At 42.6% G+C, this 17,300-nt stretch overlaps 1 protein-coding gene across 1 annotated transcript; it reads left to right on the forward strand.

Moving 5' to 3' along the window:
* The first annotated feature begins 151 nt into the window (after positions 1-151).
* Positions 152-8,441, forward strand: LOC148342932 (T-cell receptor beta-1 chain C region). The gene is made up of 6 exons (XM_088312750.1): positions 152-662; positions 732-1,004; positions 5,288-5,638; positions 5,708-5,728; positions 6,630-6,736; positions 7,357-8,441. The coding sequence occupies exons 1-6, from the start codon at positions 617-619 to the stop codon at positions 7,384-7,386; spliced, it is 828 nt and encodes a 275-aa protein (XP_088168876.1). The 5' UTR covers positions 152-616; the 3' UTR covers positions 7,387-8,441.
* Positions 8,442-17,300: the final 8,859 nt, after the last annotated feature.

The following is a 17,300-nucleotide window of genomic DNA, read 5'->3' on the forward strand; positions in this document are numbered from 1 at the left end:
ATTGGGGGCGAGGGCTGCAATTAATTATTATTTTCAGAATTGATTAATCTGTCAATTGTTTTGGTGATTAATCGATGAATTGCAGAAAAAAAAAAAATATTTCCAAACCTGGACTATTTCCAAACCTGGACCGTATTTTTAATTGCCAGTGCACAAAACAAAATACTTCAAATACTGCTTTAGGCCATGCGTAACAAGCAATTGATTATCAAAAAATAATTATTGATTAATTGTTGGACCTGTAGTTGGAACAAATGATGCAATTTCCCTTCATTTCAGCGGGAAAAGATCATTTGAGATACAAATTACGGCCTTTATCATGAAAAGAATTAAACTCGTATCTCATAGCGGGACTGTACTCGCAAATTTCCTTTGTGAAACTTCTGCTCTTCGCAAGAGGTATTGGTTCCTAACCACAACAAATATAAACGTTCCACTGCGCTACAAAAAACGGTCTTGATTGGACTTCACCAACAGGGGGTGGCAAAGCACCCGGTAGCGATGGATTTCCCCCAAATTACTTCTCAAAGTCAGTGTTCAAATAAGATGGTTTCAGACCGTGTCTCAAATGAATCCTTGATGGTTTCTCGAACATATTTCTGCAATCAGCACAACAATGATGTCTACCGCCCTGATTGGACTTCTTCTTGTATCACTTCCAAGTAATCCATATCTCAAAGACGGCTGATTTGTCAACAGCAATATTTACTGACACACTCTTTGGCTCACAGGTCAATTCACGCTCGTGCGCTTTCATCCGCCTGGACCCAAAATAGTCCATGTGGCATCCCGGGTGGACTTCAAGTGCAGCCATGACGACGTCAGGCAGGATATCATGATGTGGTACCATCAGCGCAAAGGTCGCCGACCCATCGAGCTAGTCGGGTTCAGCCACGTGGGCAACGAGCCTGTCTACAAGCAAGACGACACTCGCCTAGAAATAAGCCGTGCAGACACGCAGAGAGGCTCGCTCAGCATTCGCTCAGTCAGAGTGTCAGACACAGGTGTGTACTTCTGCGCAACCAGCACACAGTGACACGCAAAGACGGCGAGGTGCTCTAAAAAGCCTTGCCAACCAACAGGCGTCCCAAATGCAGCGAGGAGAGTGACAGGGCGTGCATTTCACACGTAGGCCTTCGGTGAAGTCCGACTTGGTCCGATTTAAATAAATCCCCCTCATATTTCCAATCATTTATGACAACATGGTTGGAGAAATAATCTACAGAAAGACACTTAGGCAGTACTTAGTGAGTGTTGGACGACCTAGCTTCTCCTGAAAGGTCCATCTTGAAAATGGCCTCGCAAGTGTATCTGCAATTAAATCCACACTTTTCCCTCCTTCGGCCATTTTGGTTTAAAAAAAGTATGAATATATTTTAGATTTTCGAACGGTCGCCAGTTACGACTTTCTGGTGTGTTGACTCCGCATAGGGCCGCCCCTTCACGAGTGAGTATCTAATCACAAGTCACGTTCATCACCTTCAACATAAGGCCAGCGAGAAGGCCTGACTGTCATCAACTCGTGATCTGATTGGCTATTGCAACTGTCTATCAACTGTAAAAGCCCCCTTGAGACACAGAACAGATGGCCGCAGGGTTGAATCTGAAGGCCTCAGACAAATAGTTGGGTCAAATACTGGTATTATGAAATCTGCCTAGCAACACGAGCTAGCTGAATTCTGATTGGATAAAAACTGTCACGTAAAAATTCAACACTAGGATATAATATATTAATGTGAAGAATATGATCATGACTTCTTGATTATGTTCGGCCAGCAGAGAAGGCCTTGACCGCCCACCACAGAGCGCAATCGTCCTTCAAGGTCGAAATGTTGTCAGACTGTCTGTTCGGGAGTATGTTCACGCAGGTGCCACTTTGATTCTAGATTACTTTCACAAATGTTTGTGAAATCTACACTAAATTGAAGAGACTTAAAATGATGTAAATAATGGCTGAAAATGTATAAAGAAAAGGAACCATTTTGGACAGATTAGATCTTCTTCCGCAAGCTAGCAGAAAAAGGCCTCGCAACCGTGTCTGGATTTTTTTGGCATCCATTAAGTCAGACGTGGGAAAACTACGGCCCGGGGGCCACAAGTGGCACGTTAAACGTTTTAATCCGGCCCGCCGATCTTGAAAATAATTAAATGAATAAACCTTGTTAATGTTTTATTTTCTAAATGCTGTGGTTTTTCAAAGACATACATATTGATGTAATGCTTTTGTTCACTTTCATTTAAAATGAATGTATTTACCAAAACACTCCATTCATCTGCTCATGGTCCGGCCCCTCTGTCAAATTTTAGAACCCATTGTGGCACCGCAATCAAAAAGTTTGCCCACGCCTGCATTAAGTAGATCAACGGAGAATATGCAGTCTTGTGGTAGTTAGCATTAGCATAGCGAGCATTAAGGATAAAATGACCGCGCAAATGCTCCCTCAGAACTTTTTCACTTAAGCAATTTTGAATAAATAAATAAATACAGTTCCGTATACTTAAATAAAATCCCTGAATTGGTAATTCCGTCTGTGCCCTATAGAAAGTATGCTGGGGTCTCAAAATTGTGCATTGCTCATAAATGTTCTTAAGCTAGCTTCATTAAAGAATTGTTTCTGATGTGCTACCAATATTCAAAACTGTCTTTCACGTTTACAAAATCAAGGTCATGGAACATTGAACTCAAAATTGTAGCACTGTTCATTGCTTTCAATATAAACAAAGATTAATAAAAATAAAACACGTAATCATGGTATTTTGAAGACTCTAAATTGCCTTTGTGGTATACGACAACTTGCACAGAAAAAAGGAAATTGTCTGCTGTCTTAATTTACTTAAATCTACGATCTAATTAGCGATCAATAACGTTATGTTTGTAGGCTGAGCGTGATTAAATCAATTTCCATAAAATCTGGTCGACTTCACGTTTAAAGTTTTAATAGAACAAACTTATTTAAATGCATTGTACAACCTGGAAGAAATTCAATTTATTCAACCCAAGTAAATAAAGTTGAACCCAATCGTTTGTAATTTACTTTCATAGACCAAAAAGACATTGAATCAATCGACAGCAATAGAATTGCTTGATGCGTGGAGAAAACTAATTACCGTAATTTGCGGATTGTAAGGTACAAGCCTTTTTTAAAAAAAAAAAAAAAAGATATACAAGCCGCAAAAGGCTACAAGTCGCAGTTTTCTACGTTGAAAAAAAATTAATTGTTTACTGCATGTACAGAACGATTTTGTACTGTGAATGCACATAAAGGTACATAAACAGATTGTTAAACCAGTGCCTTTTAACACGGCAACCACTTTGCTAATTAAAACAGAACGGACCCAAGAGAAAAAATTTAAATCAAGATTAATTTAGCTATACATTTTTAATAGATATAGAGCGCCCCTGCCGGTGAAAGAAAAATCCACAGAAAAGCGGCACCGTTGTTTCAACAGCATGGTTCAAAATCGAGGAAAAAAGTAGCGGCTTATAGTCCGGAATATAAGCTATGTGGAAAGTTGGACCAAGAGCTTTTTTTTATTTTTTTTGTTTCAACAGCATGGTTCAAAATCGAGGAAAAAAGTAGCGGCTTATAGTCCGGAATATAAGCTATGTGGAAAGTTGGACCAACTTTTTTTCAAGTTCAAGAGCTTTTTTTTTTTTTTTTGGTGTCCATTTACTAAATGCTGACTGAGCATTGATATTTACAATAACAGATGAAGTAATTATTTCTGAGGGAATAAATGTTAAGTCCTTATCTCCTACACAGGTGGCATCACCCAACTCATCGCTCTCACGCGTCTCCAGATGAGGCCCTGAGATACTATCTACTTTGTGGCTGCAGACACACGCTGCATTTTTGAGCAAAGCCCTAACACTGTGGGAACACGGTATCACGGTGGTACGAGCCCATACAGGGGCCGTACAAAAACCTCCACATTTGGTTTACTCTTGCGGCGGAACAAAACATGGACCTTTTAATGCTTCTTTTGTGCCCTTTTAAAGCCTCGTCATCCGCTGGATAGTTTTGAGAGGACACATTTGGCTGCCGCGGGACTTAACTTAAAAGTCTCAGTGGGAAAAGCGAAGGAACCGTTCATCCTCAAGCAGGAGCACCGCAGTCTCCTTACTTTGGACCAGCAGTGACCGGACTTACAGCTTCAGGTAAATCCGTCTGCGTTTAACGGTAATAGCGTCGAAAGTTGAACGTGTAAAGCTTTCAGTGTCGGGCTCAAGTGTCCAAAAGTCAGTTTTGAAGGCTTCTCTGAACAGGGTGCAAAACGTTAACATTTTTGGCAGAACAAACATTATTCCAGTTGTTAAAGTGCAGTGCAGCAAAATTTGCGTGTAAAAATGCAGCACAGCAACGTCATTTACTGGCTTCCATCCTGTAAGGTTTGCCGCAATGCACACATGCACTGTGCCACCAAAGCTTCGGAGGTTTGCTTTGACAGTGGAGCAATGCTTAGCGTGCTGGGTAAGAAATGCTTCTTTTTTTTGTAATTATTATTAATGACCTACAATTATTGTGATTGGCTGCGTTCAGGAGCTAGATCTGCGTTTTTTTTTTTTAATATGGCATCTTAAGTCTTCATCTAGCACTGGGAAGAGTTTTAGTCGCAGGGTTATGTCAACGTGCTATACAGCGTTGCTTACTTTGGACAAGGAACTAAACTGACCGTCTTAGGTAAGAAGAAAACGTCACAATTAAAAACGTCAACGTCAATTATGACTGCGGCGCTGGTCCTACATGTTAATTTACGATTTTGCGAAACTAGCGTAAAATAATAAGCGACGAGCTTAGAGTAAAATTGACATTCATCGTGTCACCGTTAGGAATGTTAGAGAAACATTGCAATATGATCAATCAATTTTGTTTTAAAGCTGTGTAAATCTGGTTTTGTGTTGAGTGTTTCTCACGATTATGAAGCATGTTCCTTGTTTTGTCAGTGACAAACGAACACGGCAGCTTCAAAAAATACTTTTAAGTTCATTCAAAGTTAGCGCATTATATTTTAAAGCCCATGTTTAGTAATACTACTGGCAAAAAAAATAAATTGCATATTTTGTTCATTATATTCCTAACGTTTGTTGATGATTGTTCAAGAAATTGTCAATGTTTGACTTGCTGGTCAACACTTCCAGGAAGTAAATGCTATAAAAAAAAATGAATACACTGATTACATTTCGCATATTCCAATCGTTTTTTTTGTTTTTTTTTAACATACCATCGTGACAATTCTATTAGCTACTAGCTCGTGAACCAAACCAGGCTTCTTTTGGGTCTTACAGAACCAGATCGCAACCCCAAGCTGCCCACAGTCACCTTGCTCGCGCCTTCGCCGAAGGAGTGTCGCGACCAGAAAGACAAGCACAGACTTAAGAGGACACTAGTGTGCGCCGCCACGGCCTTCTTCCCGGACCACGTGGTTATGTCCTGGCAGGTTGACGGGCAAAATGTCACCACGGGCGTTGCCACGGACCCCGACGCCCTGCCGGACGGAAACGGCTATAAAATGAGCAGTCGGCTGCAGGTGGCGGCAGATGTGTGGTTCACGGCCGGTCGAGCCTTCACCTGCACGGTCAGCTTCTTTGACGGCAAACACATCACCCGGCATTCGAAAACGGTGTTTGGCATTGAAGGTAAGAGGGTAAGAAGAGCACCGGCTCCCAAGGTCGCTGATAATTTACTATTTCAACTTTGTCTTGCAGCAGGTGAACAAGGGACAAGAGGTAACTATACACTCCTGTGGGCATGACGTCACGTATACTGTCAGGTGGCAAAAAGCCAAGCAATCGCCATTGAAGTTAACAAATCATTTCATTCCAATATTAACGCATTCGCCGCCAAAGCACTTTCCCATATTACCATCCCTTTTAATTAAGGGAATTTTGACTGATATTTCAAGACCCAGTGGATAATGTGTTCTGGAACAATGGAAATGCCAAACCGGCCAAAAGAAAGTGTAGACTCTCTTATTTGTTTGTAGTTTGATCTGTCTTTTAGTAATCAGCAATAGAACATGGCTGGTTTTAGTGATGGGAAAATGAAGCTTCAAGATGCTTCATGAACCAGTTGTTTTATCTTTTAACCTCACTAGATGGCGCTGTTGGTTTAAAGAAAGGGGTTTAAGGAAAGGCAAGTCAGTGTGCTTCTAGCTCTATGTTGTACAGATAATGCCAGCTAGAGGGCTAAATAAACAGCAATTGCTTCATGAAGAATCTTGAAGCGTCATTTTTTCATCACTTGCTGGTTTTACCAAAACCACCAGTTACATAAGATACGTAACATTACATCTTCTTGGAGTGTGATGTCAACTCAACTTGTTCATCATTCTCCCCCTCATAATCAATGTGACAAGCACAGATTAATCCCCGAATCTTTATCCTCAACTCAAAAACTGTGCTCATCTCAAATCCAAAGCGAAGCAACAACGCCATCTACAGAGATCTGCTCTGCCCGGATGGCAACATTTCCCCGAAGTTGCTGATGGCCAGAAGACATAATTTCCGTTCAGATCATCTGTAACCAATCGCTTTTTTGCCACCTAGAAGAATCCTGTCGTCTTAGCTATTGTTTCCAAATTTTAAGAACTGGTCTACATGACTAAAGCGCATTGCTGTTTGTGTGCAGTGGCTTATCTGAGGGTGGCGCAGAGTGCCAAGCTGTCGTACGCTGTCCTCCTAGTCAAGAGCGGCATCTACGCAGCTTTTGTTGGCTTGTTGCTATGGAAACGTCAGGTTGGTACTTTATAACCGTCAATACATAGGTCTGCAATTTTGGTTTGACGTGACCATTTAAGCTACACGGTCTCTAGAATATAAGAAACAAGAAGTCTGCCTTTTTGGTTTGATGTTGCCATTTTGGTTAGGTAGCACTAGCTTCAATTAAAAAAAAATTCAGCCTCCAAAGCCAGTTCTGCTTTGCATCATAAAATTTGGTAGGCATGTCATGAGTATACCCACAAAAAGTTCTAAAGAACCTGTGCTTAAAAAAAACAGGTCTGCCATCTTGCTTTTGCCTCAATAGCACCCTCAATAAATGTTTTTACAAATTCAGCCCCCGAAGCTAGTTTTACATTGCAACATGAAATTATGTATACACGTCGGAGTACTCCCACAAAAAAAAGCTCAAAAAGGAATACGGGAAGTCTACAATTTTGGTTTAGTTGTTTATGGTCGTTTCAATGTTAACAACAAATTACTGGTATAGAATTTGCTAAATTGCCAAATGTGAAGCCTACACACGAGACAAGATGACAAACAAAATGATGAACATGTTTTGTCTTCAACATTGCATGTGCAGAGAATGGCAGCAAAGTCAATTAAACTGCGTTTGCCTTTCTTCTTTTTTGTTTCAGGGTCGGTCCGCAAAGCTGAGCCCCTCATAGTTGGCTTGGCGCGAATAAAGTTAAAAAAAATAAATAATAATAATAATTGTGGCTGTTGCATGTGCAAAATATCTACGTGTCCGCTCCAGGTCTAGACGCTGTTATTCTTTAAAGGTAAAGTGTTATTGTTCTTGCGTCAAATAAGGTTGCACAGATAGAGAGGATGTGGTCACGGTCTCTCATAGCGCTGTGAAACGACAAAGCATAAACTTTCCACTTCACCACAACCGCCGGCTTTGCACGCTGCACCTGCACATACCTCTCAGTAAAGTGTAATATCGCCATTGCCCTCAATTTACGCTTAAGCTTGTAAATAATTGATAATTATTCAATGCATTGCCATAAGTAATGAGTTAAAGCTCTATTTAAAAACACAAAAATACAATATGCAGTAATGAATCCAAATGTTTGACGTTGATTTTTACTTGTATTTTATTATTAGTTTAATTCTCATTGTGACAAAATGAAAATTATCACAAATGAAAATAAACCCATAAACATATAAATAATATAAGAATGGAATTACTGTGCAGTTAAAGATAAAGATAAAGATGTCCTTTATTAGTCCCACAATGGGGAAATTTGAAGTGTTACAGCAGCAAAGATATAGATCCTCAAAATGTTGTATTGTATTTGTTTTTTGTTCAGTTTATTGCTTTTATCAGTTTAAAATTATTTAGTTTTGACAAAAAAAAAACCCTAAAACTCTTATCAGCTTTATTTCTAAAGCACTTTATTAACAACTGCCTCTGGAACAAAGTGCTCTATGTAATAAAATGTTTCTCTTTTGCACATTTGTATTTTTGTTTTTCAATCTAAAGTTTTACAGTACATAGAATGACTGTTTTTCAAACAATCTGTATAGCAAAAATGTCTGATTTGAATTAACGCCCCCATCCATTAGATTTGTGCAAAGGGACATTCCATGACGGTATTTCCGCATTGTTTTTTGCGGCCACCTAGCGGCCAATAGAGGAAATGCACCAACCCCCTGCCCCTGGACTCACTCGTTCATGACACAGCAGTGATAGAAAATTGCAGACCTATTACTACGATTTGATCGATTACACATAACTACCTTAGTTCTAAATTCCCTTTTAGAGTTTTTATTTTGTTATATACATATATATATATATGTGTATATGTATATATATATATATGTATATATATGTGTATATATATATATATGTATATATATATATATATGTGTATATATATATATATATGTATATATATATATGTATATATATGTGTATATATATATATATGTATATATATATGTATATATATGTGTATATATATATATATGTGTATATATATATATGTGTATATATATATATATACATAATAATAATAATAATATTCCCTTTATTAGTCCCACAATGGGGAAATTCGAGATTCAAACCCAGGCCTCCTGGGGAGACTGGGTCCTGAACGCGGCGCCTTAGACCACTCGGCCATCCTGTATATATATATATATATATGTGTATATATATATATATATATATGTGTATATATATATATATATATATATATATGTGTATATATATATATATGTGTATATATATGTATATATATATATATATATGTATATATATATATATATATATATGTATATGTATATATATATATATATATGTATATATATATATATATATATATATATACATAATGTATGTGATGGGCCACTCCTTTTGTGGCGATACGCAGCACCACGTCGCTGTCGCTCCGACACACCACGGACACTCAGGTGGATTTTAGAATAGTTTCTTTAATTTAATTCTGCAACACAATGTGGCAGGAGCAAGAGTGAAGTCGCAACCAGCTCGAGATAATCACTCTGCAATCCTCGTAGCTCTAACTGACTGATAACATAAACAAATTAAATCTGACTCTATAAAATTAAATAAAGTCCTTATTACAAGTGTGATCGTATAGTGTTTTAACTAGAATACAATTACAACCAACCTTCCTGGGAATACAATTCTATGACTATTTACAGTAAGAAAAAGAAAAAGAAGATATTCACTCTCATTTACAGAGTGACCCTGAATGCATCACACGTAGCAGAACGTGACTACGTCACATCGCAAATGGTGGCAGCGCTTAACTGCAGGCTCGCGCAACTACATTCAAATAAATGAAAAACACGACATTAAAAGCAAGATACAATAAAACAGAAAAGAGAATCACATTACCTGCAACACAATGTGGCAAGAGCAAGAGTGAAGTCGCAACCAGCTCGAGATAATCTGCACAACACACGAGTGTTTACAAATCAATTTAACAGAAGTCGACAAAACATTACTTTTATAACAGTACAGGAATCGATGTGGGCTCATGACAATCAACGGAACTACTTGAGCGCACCACAGCAACAGAAACGAACCAAATCATAATAATAACGTGCATTTGTTGGACGAGCAACGAGATGCGACTTACCACTCTGCAATCCTCGTAGCTCTAACTGACGCCTAGCGGGATGCAGATGCCACACTGTGTGCCGTTGCGTCACTTCCGCCATAATTTAACAATGTATATATATTTTACTCCGTTACATACACCCCCCTTAAATTATGCAGAAGTGAGGCAAAATACATAAAAGACAGTGGTTGCCGGGCAACAATGCACAAAAGTGTCAATATCAGAAATCCTTCCTTAAGAAGTGCGGAAGAACAGGGTGGTTCTAAACCCCATTCCCATCACAATTAGAAATGCCATTTACATTTCACATAACTGCACATATTCACACCCGTTAATAGAGACCGACGTTCCTAGTCATAAACAATATCAAACCAGTTTCTAAAATAAATAGCAGTGGCAATCAAGAAAAATTAAAACATTCATACAACCATCCAATGGTCACACTAAACCCATACTAAGGCTGGCATCCCGACTCTCTGGCATGACATCTCACATATAAGCCTATCGGGGGCTTAACTGTCCTACCACACCTTGTGAAAGTCACAGAGCCCTGCATGTCATGTGGTTGTGTGCAAACTACTTCCTCTAGCTCAATTTCAACTGGGGCTGGGTCATTCAAGGCAACGGGTGAGTCTAAAGTCATATGTGCATGAGTGTCATGGCTGAATTCAGATTCAGTACGGAATTTGTGAGGCAGTCCTGCTGACTGATGTCCCTCAGTGACATCCTCCTGACAGGGATCATCAGAGTCCTCTTCCACTGAGAAGCACACACGTTCCGCCACTGCTTGAACTGGTGACTGCATGAGCCAGTTCTCAGTGCGCACCTGAGCATCCTCCTGCTCATCAAGATTGTAACTCCTGGCACTCCCATAATGTGCATCCACCTGCGACTCTTCTGAAGACAATTGTTGCTCCATCCGTCCCGGGAACGTTAGGAAGTCAACTGGGAGTAGTAAGTTCCTGTGTACAACTTTCTCCCGACCAGTGTCTCCATCACGGATCCTGTACACATTGATCGATGGCTTCACAGACACCACATCATAAGGGGTTGAATCCCAACGATCCGCAACTTTCTTCTTGCCCTTCTCACCTCGGCTGGCCAGCAGCACCCTGTCACCCACAGCCAAAGGTAGCCCTTTAACTCTGCGGTTGTAAATCTGGGCGTAGCGGGTCTGTTCTTTGACTGCATGTTGTTGAGCAATCTTTGCGGCCTCATTGAGGTCTCTCCTCAAGCAGTTCACAAATTCATTGTGACTGACAACGTTGGTATTCTCCAAAACATGATGGAACATAATGTCAACAGGCAAACGAGGGACTCGTCCAAACATCAAGTAGAACGGTGCAAAGCCTGAGGTCTCGTGCACTGTGTAGTTATAGCAGAATGTCAACATGTTCAGCATCTGAGGCCATCTGGACTTCGAGTTTGGGGGAAGCGTCCTGATCATGCCTCCAAGGGTTCTGTTGAATCTTTCGGCAATACCGTTGCCCATTGGATGATACGGCGTCGTGTGGGACTTGTGCACGCCTGCCATCTCAAGAAGATCCTTGATGAGCCTACTCTCAAAGTTAGCCCCCTGATCCGAATGGATCCTTGTAGGGAACCCATAGACACAGAAAAATTTGTCCTACAAGCAGCGGGCAACTTGCTTTGCTGACTGGTTCCTGCAGGGGAAGGCGAGAGCCAACTTTGAGAAATGGTCTGTCACAAAAAGGACATCAGTGGTCTTCTTGTCACCAGACTCCGCTGTCCAGAAATCAATGCACACCAGCTCCATTGGGAAAGAAGTACGGATGTTCTCAAGTGGTGCTCGGGCGTTTGGTTCAGGGGTCTTACCCAGGATGCATCTCTGGCACTGCTTTATGTGTCTCACAATGTCCTTCTCCATCCCAGTCCAGAAGAACCGTTCACTAGCCAGAGAGAGTGTTCTCGAACAGCCCTGATGACCAGCCGCGTCATGAACACCATGCAAGACTTGAAGTTTCAGAGATTCAGGGGTGACGAACTGAAATACTTTTCGGTTCATGTGGCGGTCCCTCCTCACTCTGTAAAGAGTCCCATCACGAACCTTCAACTTCTTCCAGTGCCTCAACAACACAAGCACACAGCGAGACTCGTCAGCTCTTTCGCATGCATTGGGTCTCTTATGCCGCTGAACATAAAAGAGCACTCTGCTCAACATAGCATCTTGCTGCTGCAGATTGCGTAACTGGCTGTAGGGGATGGCAACAGAGGGATCCTCTTCTGGCAACTGTAACGACGACGGGGTTGCGCCAGGTAGCCAGGAGACACCGCCAATTTGCTGGGCATCCAAAACGGCAGACACCTCCTCAGCACCAATAGCACAGCCGGGTGACTGATAGGGAACTTGCCCTTGGGGAGCTTCTTCATCTGCATCACCCCCAGCAGTGTGAACAACCTGGCAGTTGGTGGTCAAACGGAAGGCATCCTGTACAGTGTCATTAACAACTCCTTTGACTTCTTCGAGCAAGGACAGATAGGGTTCTTTCACCAGACGATGACTCACGCAAGACTGGACAAAGGGTTCACGGCTCAGGGCGTCAGCCACAGTGTTCTTGGGTCCTGGAACGTACTTCAAGTCAAAGTCATATGCTGCCAGCTTTGACACCCATCTCTGTTCGCAGGCATCCAGCCTGGGCTCCGTCAGAATATAGGTCAAGGGGTTGTTGTCAGACCACGCAGTGAAGTGTCTACGTTTAAGCCAGTGGGGGAACTTGTCACATATGGCCCACTTCAAAGCAAGAAATTCAAGCCTGTGAGCTGGATAGTTCAACTGGGCTCGTGATAGTGTCTTGCTAGCAAAAGCCACCGGTCTTGCAACCTTCTCATCAGGTTGGAGCTGGGAAAGAACGGCTCCAATGCCATCGAATGAAGCATCGACTGCAAGGATGAAAGGCTTCCCAAAGTCAGGGTGGGCCAATGTCACACTGTGTGACAAATCGTGCTTCAAGGTCTCAAAGGCTTTCAGACACTTAGCGGTCCAGTCTTGTGCTGTTAACTTCACATGACTCGAAGCGTTCAATGCCGATCTCACCCCTCGTTTGGCTTTACGACCAGTTCTTTGGCCCGAAAGAAGCTTGAAAAGGGGTCTGGCCTTTATGGAACAATCTTCAATAAAATGTTGATAATACAACACCATCCCCAAAAAAGATCGGATCTTCTTCTGTGAGGGAGTGACGCCATCACTGTCCATCAAGTCGGACACCTGCACTTGGTTTATTGCCTCGACTTTCCCGGGGTCTGTCTGCACACCCGACTCGGAGATGACATGGCCGAGAAACTTCACTGATCTCCAAAGAAAGTGGCACTTCTTTGGCGCGAGTCTAAGATTATGGTTCTTCAAGCGGGAGAAAACCAACTCCAACCGCTCAAGCGCTATCTGTTCTGTCGGACCAAAGACCATCAGGTCGTCAAGATAGCACAAGAGGCTAGTGAAATTCTCGTCCCCGAAGATGGGAAGCATCATCCGCATGAATGTGGCCGGACTGTTTGATAGACCTTGCGGCATCCGGTTGTATTCATGCAGGCCAAAGGGAGACGAAAAAGCATTGTACTTCTTATGATCCTCAAACAGGGACACGTTGTAGAACCCTGATGTGAGGTCCATGGTGGAGAAGAAGACATTCCCCCCCAGTGCAGCAAGGGCATCAGCTTGATGAGGCAGCGGGTGTGCATCACGCAGTGTCCTCGCATTGAGCCACCTGAAATCTGTGCAAATGCGCAAATCTCCATTCTTCTTCCACACAACAACCAAGGGAGATGCATACTCACTGGTAGACTTTCGAATTATTCCCTTCTCTTCCATCTCATTGAGAGCGATCCTCAGCTTCTCGTACTGATTCGGCGGCACTCTCCGATAAGGTAGGCGGAATGGTCTCTCATCCATGTATTTTGTGCACAAAGTCAGATGCCTCCCCACAGTCCATCCTGTTTCGTGAAAAGATAGACTCATGTCTTTCAATGATTTGGAAAAGTCGGTCCCTCCACATGTCAGACACAGCACACGCATCCAGATCCAGATCGTGCAGTCCGAGCTTGTCCAATGCTAGCCTAATTTGTTCCTTGGACTTTGTCTTTGCAGCATTAGTGACAGACTGAGAGAGAACTTGGATGTTATGAGGCTGAGACAGATCTTCAACAGTGATGCAAGGAAACACATCTGCCAGTTTTGAGTTCCTCTTCAGCATCACTTGTTCACTGGAGGGGTTGATGACTTTCACTGGAAGCCATCGATCACCCCACAATGAAGCAATAACTCTGCCAACCAAAATCTTCCTTGATCTGCACCTTGATTGAGTTGGTCCAATCATGACTGTGCTGCCGATCGACATCGGTGCGGAGGCAGGAAGCTTAGCCCAAACAAGGTGTTCACTATTCGGTTGCAACATCACACATTGACGTAACTTCAGAGTGCCAACTTTGTCAGGCACATTCATACCTCTCCATTTCTCTGTGTTGGAAAGGAGTGAGAAGAAGTGGTGGGAGTCCTCATCAATGGCACTACTGGGCTCCGATATGAGTCGCCAGTAGCTGTCAGTCCTCCTCATCAGCTGAAGAATCTTCTTGATGGCATTACTACCCAGAATTATGTCATCCGTTTGTCCAGGCACCACAAACATAGGAACAGCCAACTTGCAATCATACACTTCCATTTCCACATCATATACTGCCGAAGGTCTTACCTGATGACCTCCACATCCAATAATGACAACATCGTCTGCAGAGTAACGTTTCAGCTCCGGGCGGAACTCCAACAACCGTGCCACAGCAGACTCACTTATTGAGCATCCAGTCGAGCCGCTGTCAATCATTGCCGTCAGGGAAACACCTGCTACCATGGCAGTGGTATAGAACAAACTGTCTGACCTCTGGACCTTGTGTGTGCCTTGAAAGATGATAGTTTTGCCTGAGGAGACACTGGAAGCGAGCGACTCCAACACTGATTCAAAATCTGTAGCGCTACTGGGAGGGTCGCCAACTTGATCCACATCGTACTCCCTTGGATGCAGACCCATTAGTTTCCCGACTGCGGTGATTGTGCGGACTATGCCTGTGTGGGGCTGTTGCGTCTGGAGTGATCGGGTGAGTAGCACAAAAAGCAGAGCCTGTTTTCACGGCAGTGAACGAGCGCAGAGTGTTCAGGACTGGCACAGACAGCGCATGGGAGATTGTTCAGACTTTCAATCCTCGGGAGCCTTGACTTGCGCTGACCGGCGGCAGAAGTTGATGGAGCAGCTCTCTCCAGCAAAATCTTCTCCAACATGAAAATGACACGCTCGAGGGCAGTCAAGTCTGTCGTCCTGCCTGAGTGAGTTACCTGACTGTCAGTATGGCTTGTGGCAGCTGGAAGCAACTCCATTTTGTTTACATAAACATGTTCAGTGGGGTTCCTCAACACCGTAGGAGGAGGAGCAGCTGTTGAACTCATCTCCGTTTGGTACTCATCCAGTATAGCCTGGACTTCAACTGCTGACCACTTGTCGATTGTTTTCGATCATCTAAATGTCATGGAAAGTTCTTTAGAAGGGCAATTCTTGATAAACATTTGTGTTACTTCAAGTGAAGAGCAGTCCAAGTCTTTGCCCTGTTCTCTGAGGCGGTTAGTGGCAATGTCAGCTGCATGATTGAGCCGCAACCAATAGTTGTATGCATCCTCATCACTCTTTGGCAGCGTAGTGTAAAAGTCTGCTAGGGGAAGCGGTGAACAAGGGACAGTCGGAAAATGTTTACGAAGAACGCCATAGATGGCATCTGGGTCCTGAGTCACATCAACTGCACTGTTTCTCGGGCTAACTTTTACAACATCCCTCGCTCTACCCCTGAGATGAATGAGTATTTCCTCTGCCTGACGTTCTGCAGCGACATTTGCTCTCCTTATGTATGTCCTCATTAGGTCTTCCCACTCATGCACATTCACTGTGTCTGTGTCATCCCCCTTGAAGGTTGGAGGTTCCCTCACCTTCCTGTGTGGCACTAGCAAAACTTGTGATGAATCTAGTCTCTGTGTGGATGTGTCAATGGGCATGTCATGTGCAAATGAGGCCGTAGGTGTAGAAACATTCTGTGCTGGACTTAGACGTGCCATAATAGCTGCTGGCCCACATGCTTTATAATGTCACTCATCTGACCAACTACATCAGGTGACTGTGGAATGGGATCTGATGTGGGTGTCATAGTAGCCTGCGTGCTCATTGTGGGTACACTGCAGTAGTTCTGGGAAGGAACTCTGTCCCCACTAACTAAAGTGGCCTCAGCTAGATCCTGTACATCCCCCACTGCATGAACTACATCACTCTGAACGGGACTGCTAAACTGTAACACTGTCGGGATCCCTCTACCTCTACCAATACACTTATTGAAAGGCGTACTGAACGTTCCTCGGAGAGAGCTCATCTGGAGATCTCACAAAACAAATAACAGAGAAAGAAAAAAAAAATCACAGCAGAAATGTATATCGACCAGTTCCGATGAGGAAAAACTAACAAACTGCAGTATATGAGCTGATACACTGTCCACCTAGTGATGCGGTGGTGAATCCATACAGCGTCTGGGTCCCGGTCCGACGTGAAGAATCAATTTGGGATCGACGGGTCACGGCACCAATGTGACGGGCCACTCCTTTTGTGGCGATACGCAGCACCACGTCGCTGTCGCTCCGACACACCACGGACACTCAGGTGGATTTTAGAATAGTTTCTTTAATTTAATTCTGCAACACAATGTGGCAAGAGCAAGAGTGAAGTCGCAACCAGCTCGAGATAATCACTCTGCAATCCTCGTAGCTCTAACTGACTGATAACATAAACAAATTAAATCTGACTCTATAAAATTAAATAAAGTCCTTATTACAAGTGTGATCGTATAGTGTTTTAACTAGAATACAATTACAACCAACCTTCCTGGGAATACAATTCTATGACTATTTACAGTAAGAAAAAGAAAAAGAAGATATTCACTCTTATTTACAGAGTGACCCTGAATGTATCACACGTAGCAGAACGTGACTACGTCACATCGCAAATGGTGGCAGCGCTTAACTGCAGGCTCGCGCAACTACATTCAAATAAATGAAAAACACGACATTAAAAGCAAGATACAATAAAACAGAAAAGAGAATCACATTACCTGCAACACAATATGGCAAGAGCAAGAGTGAAGTCGCAACCAGCTCGAGATAATCTGCACAACACACGAGTGTTTACAAATCAATTTAACAGAAGTCGACAAAACATTACTTTTATAACAGTACAGGAATTGATGTGGGCTCATGACAATCAACGGAAGTACTTGAGCGCACCACAGCAACAGAAACGAACCAAATCATAATAATAACGTGCATTTGTTGGACGAGCAACGAGATGCGACTTACCACTCTGCAATCCTCGTAGCTCTAACTGACGCCAAGCGGGATGCAGATGCCACACTGTGTGCCGTTGCGTCACTTCCGCCATAATTTAACAATGTATATA

This window comes from Idiotropiscis lumnitzeri, chromosome 1, assembly GCF_059441095.1.
Source record: "Idiotropiscis lumnitzeri isolate Australia: NSW breed Sydney's pygmy pipehorse chromosome 1, RoL_Ilum_1.0, whole genome shotgun sequence".
Taxonomy (NCBI): Eukaryota; Metazoa; Chordata; class Actinopteri; order Syngnathiformes; family Syngnathidae; genus Idiotropiscis; species Idiotropiscis lumnitzeri.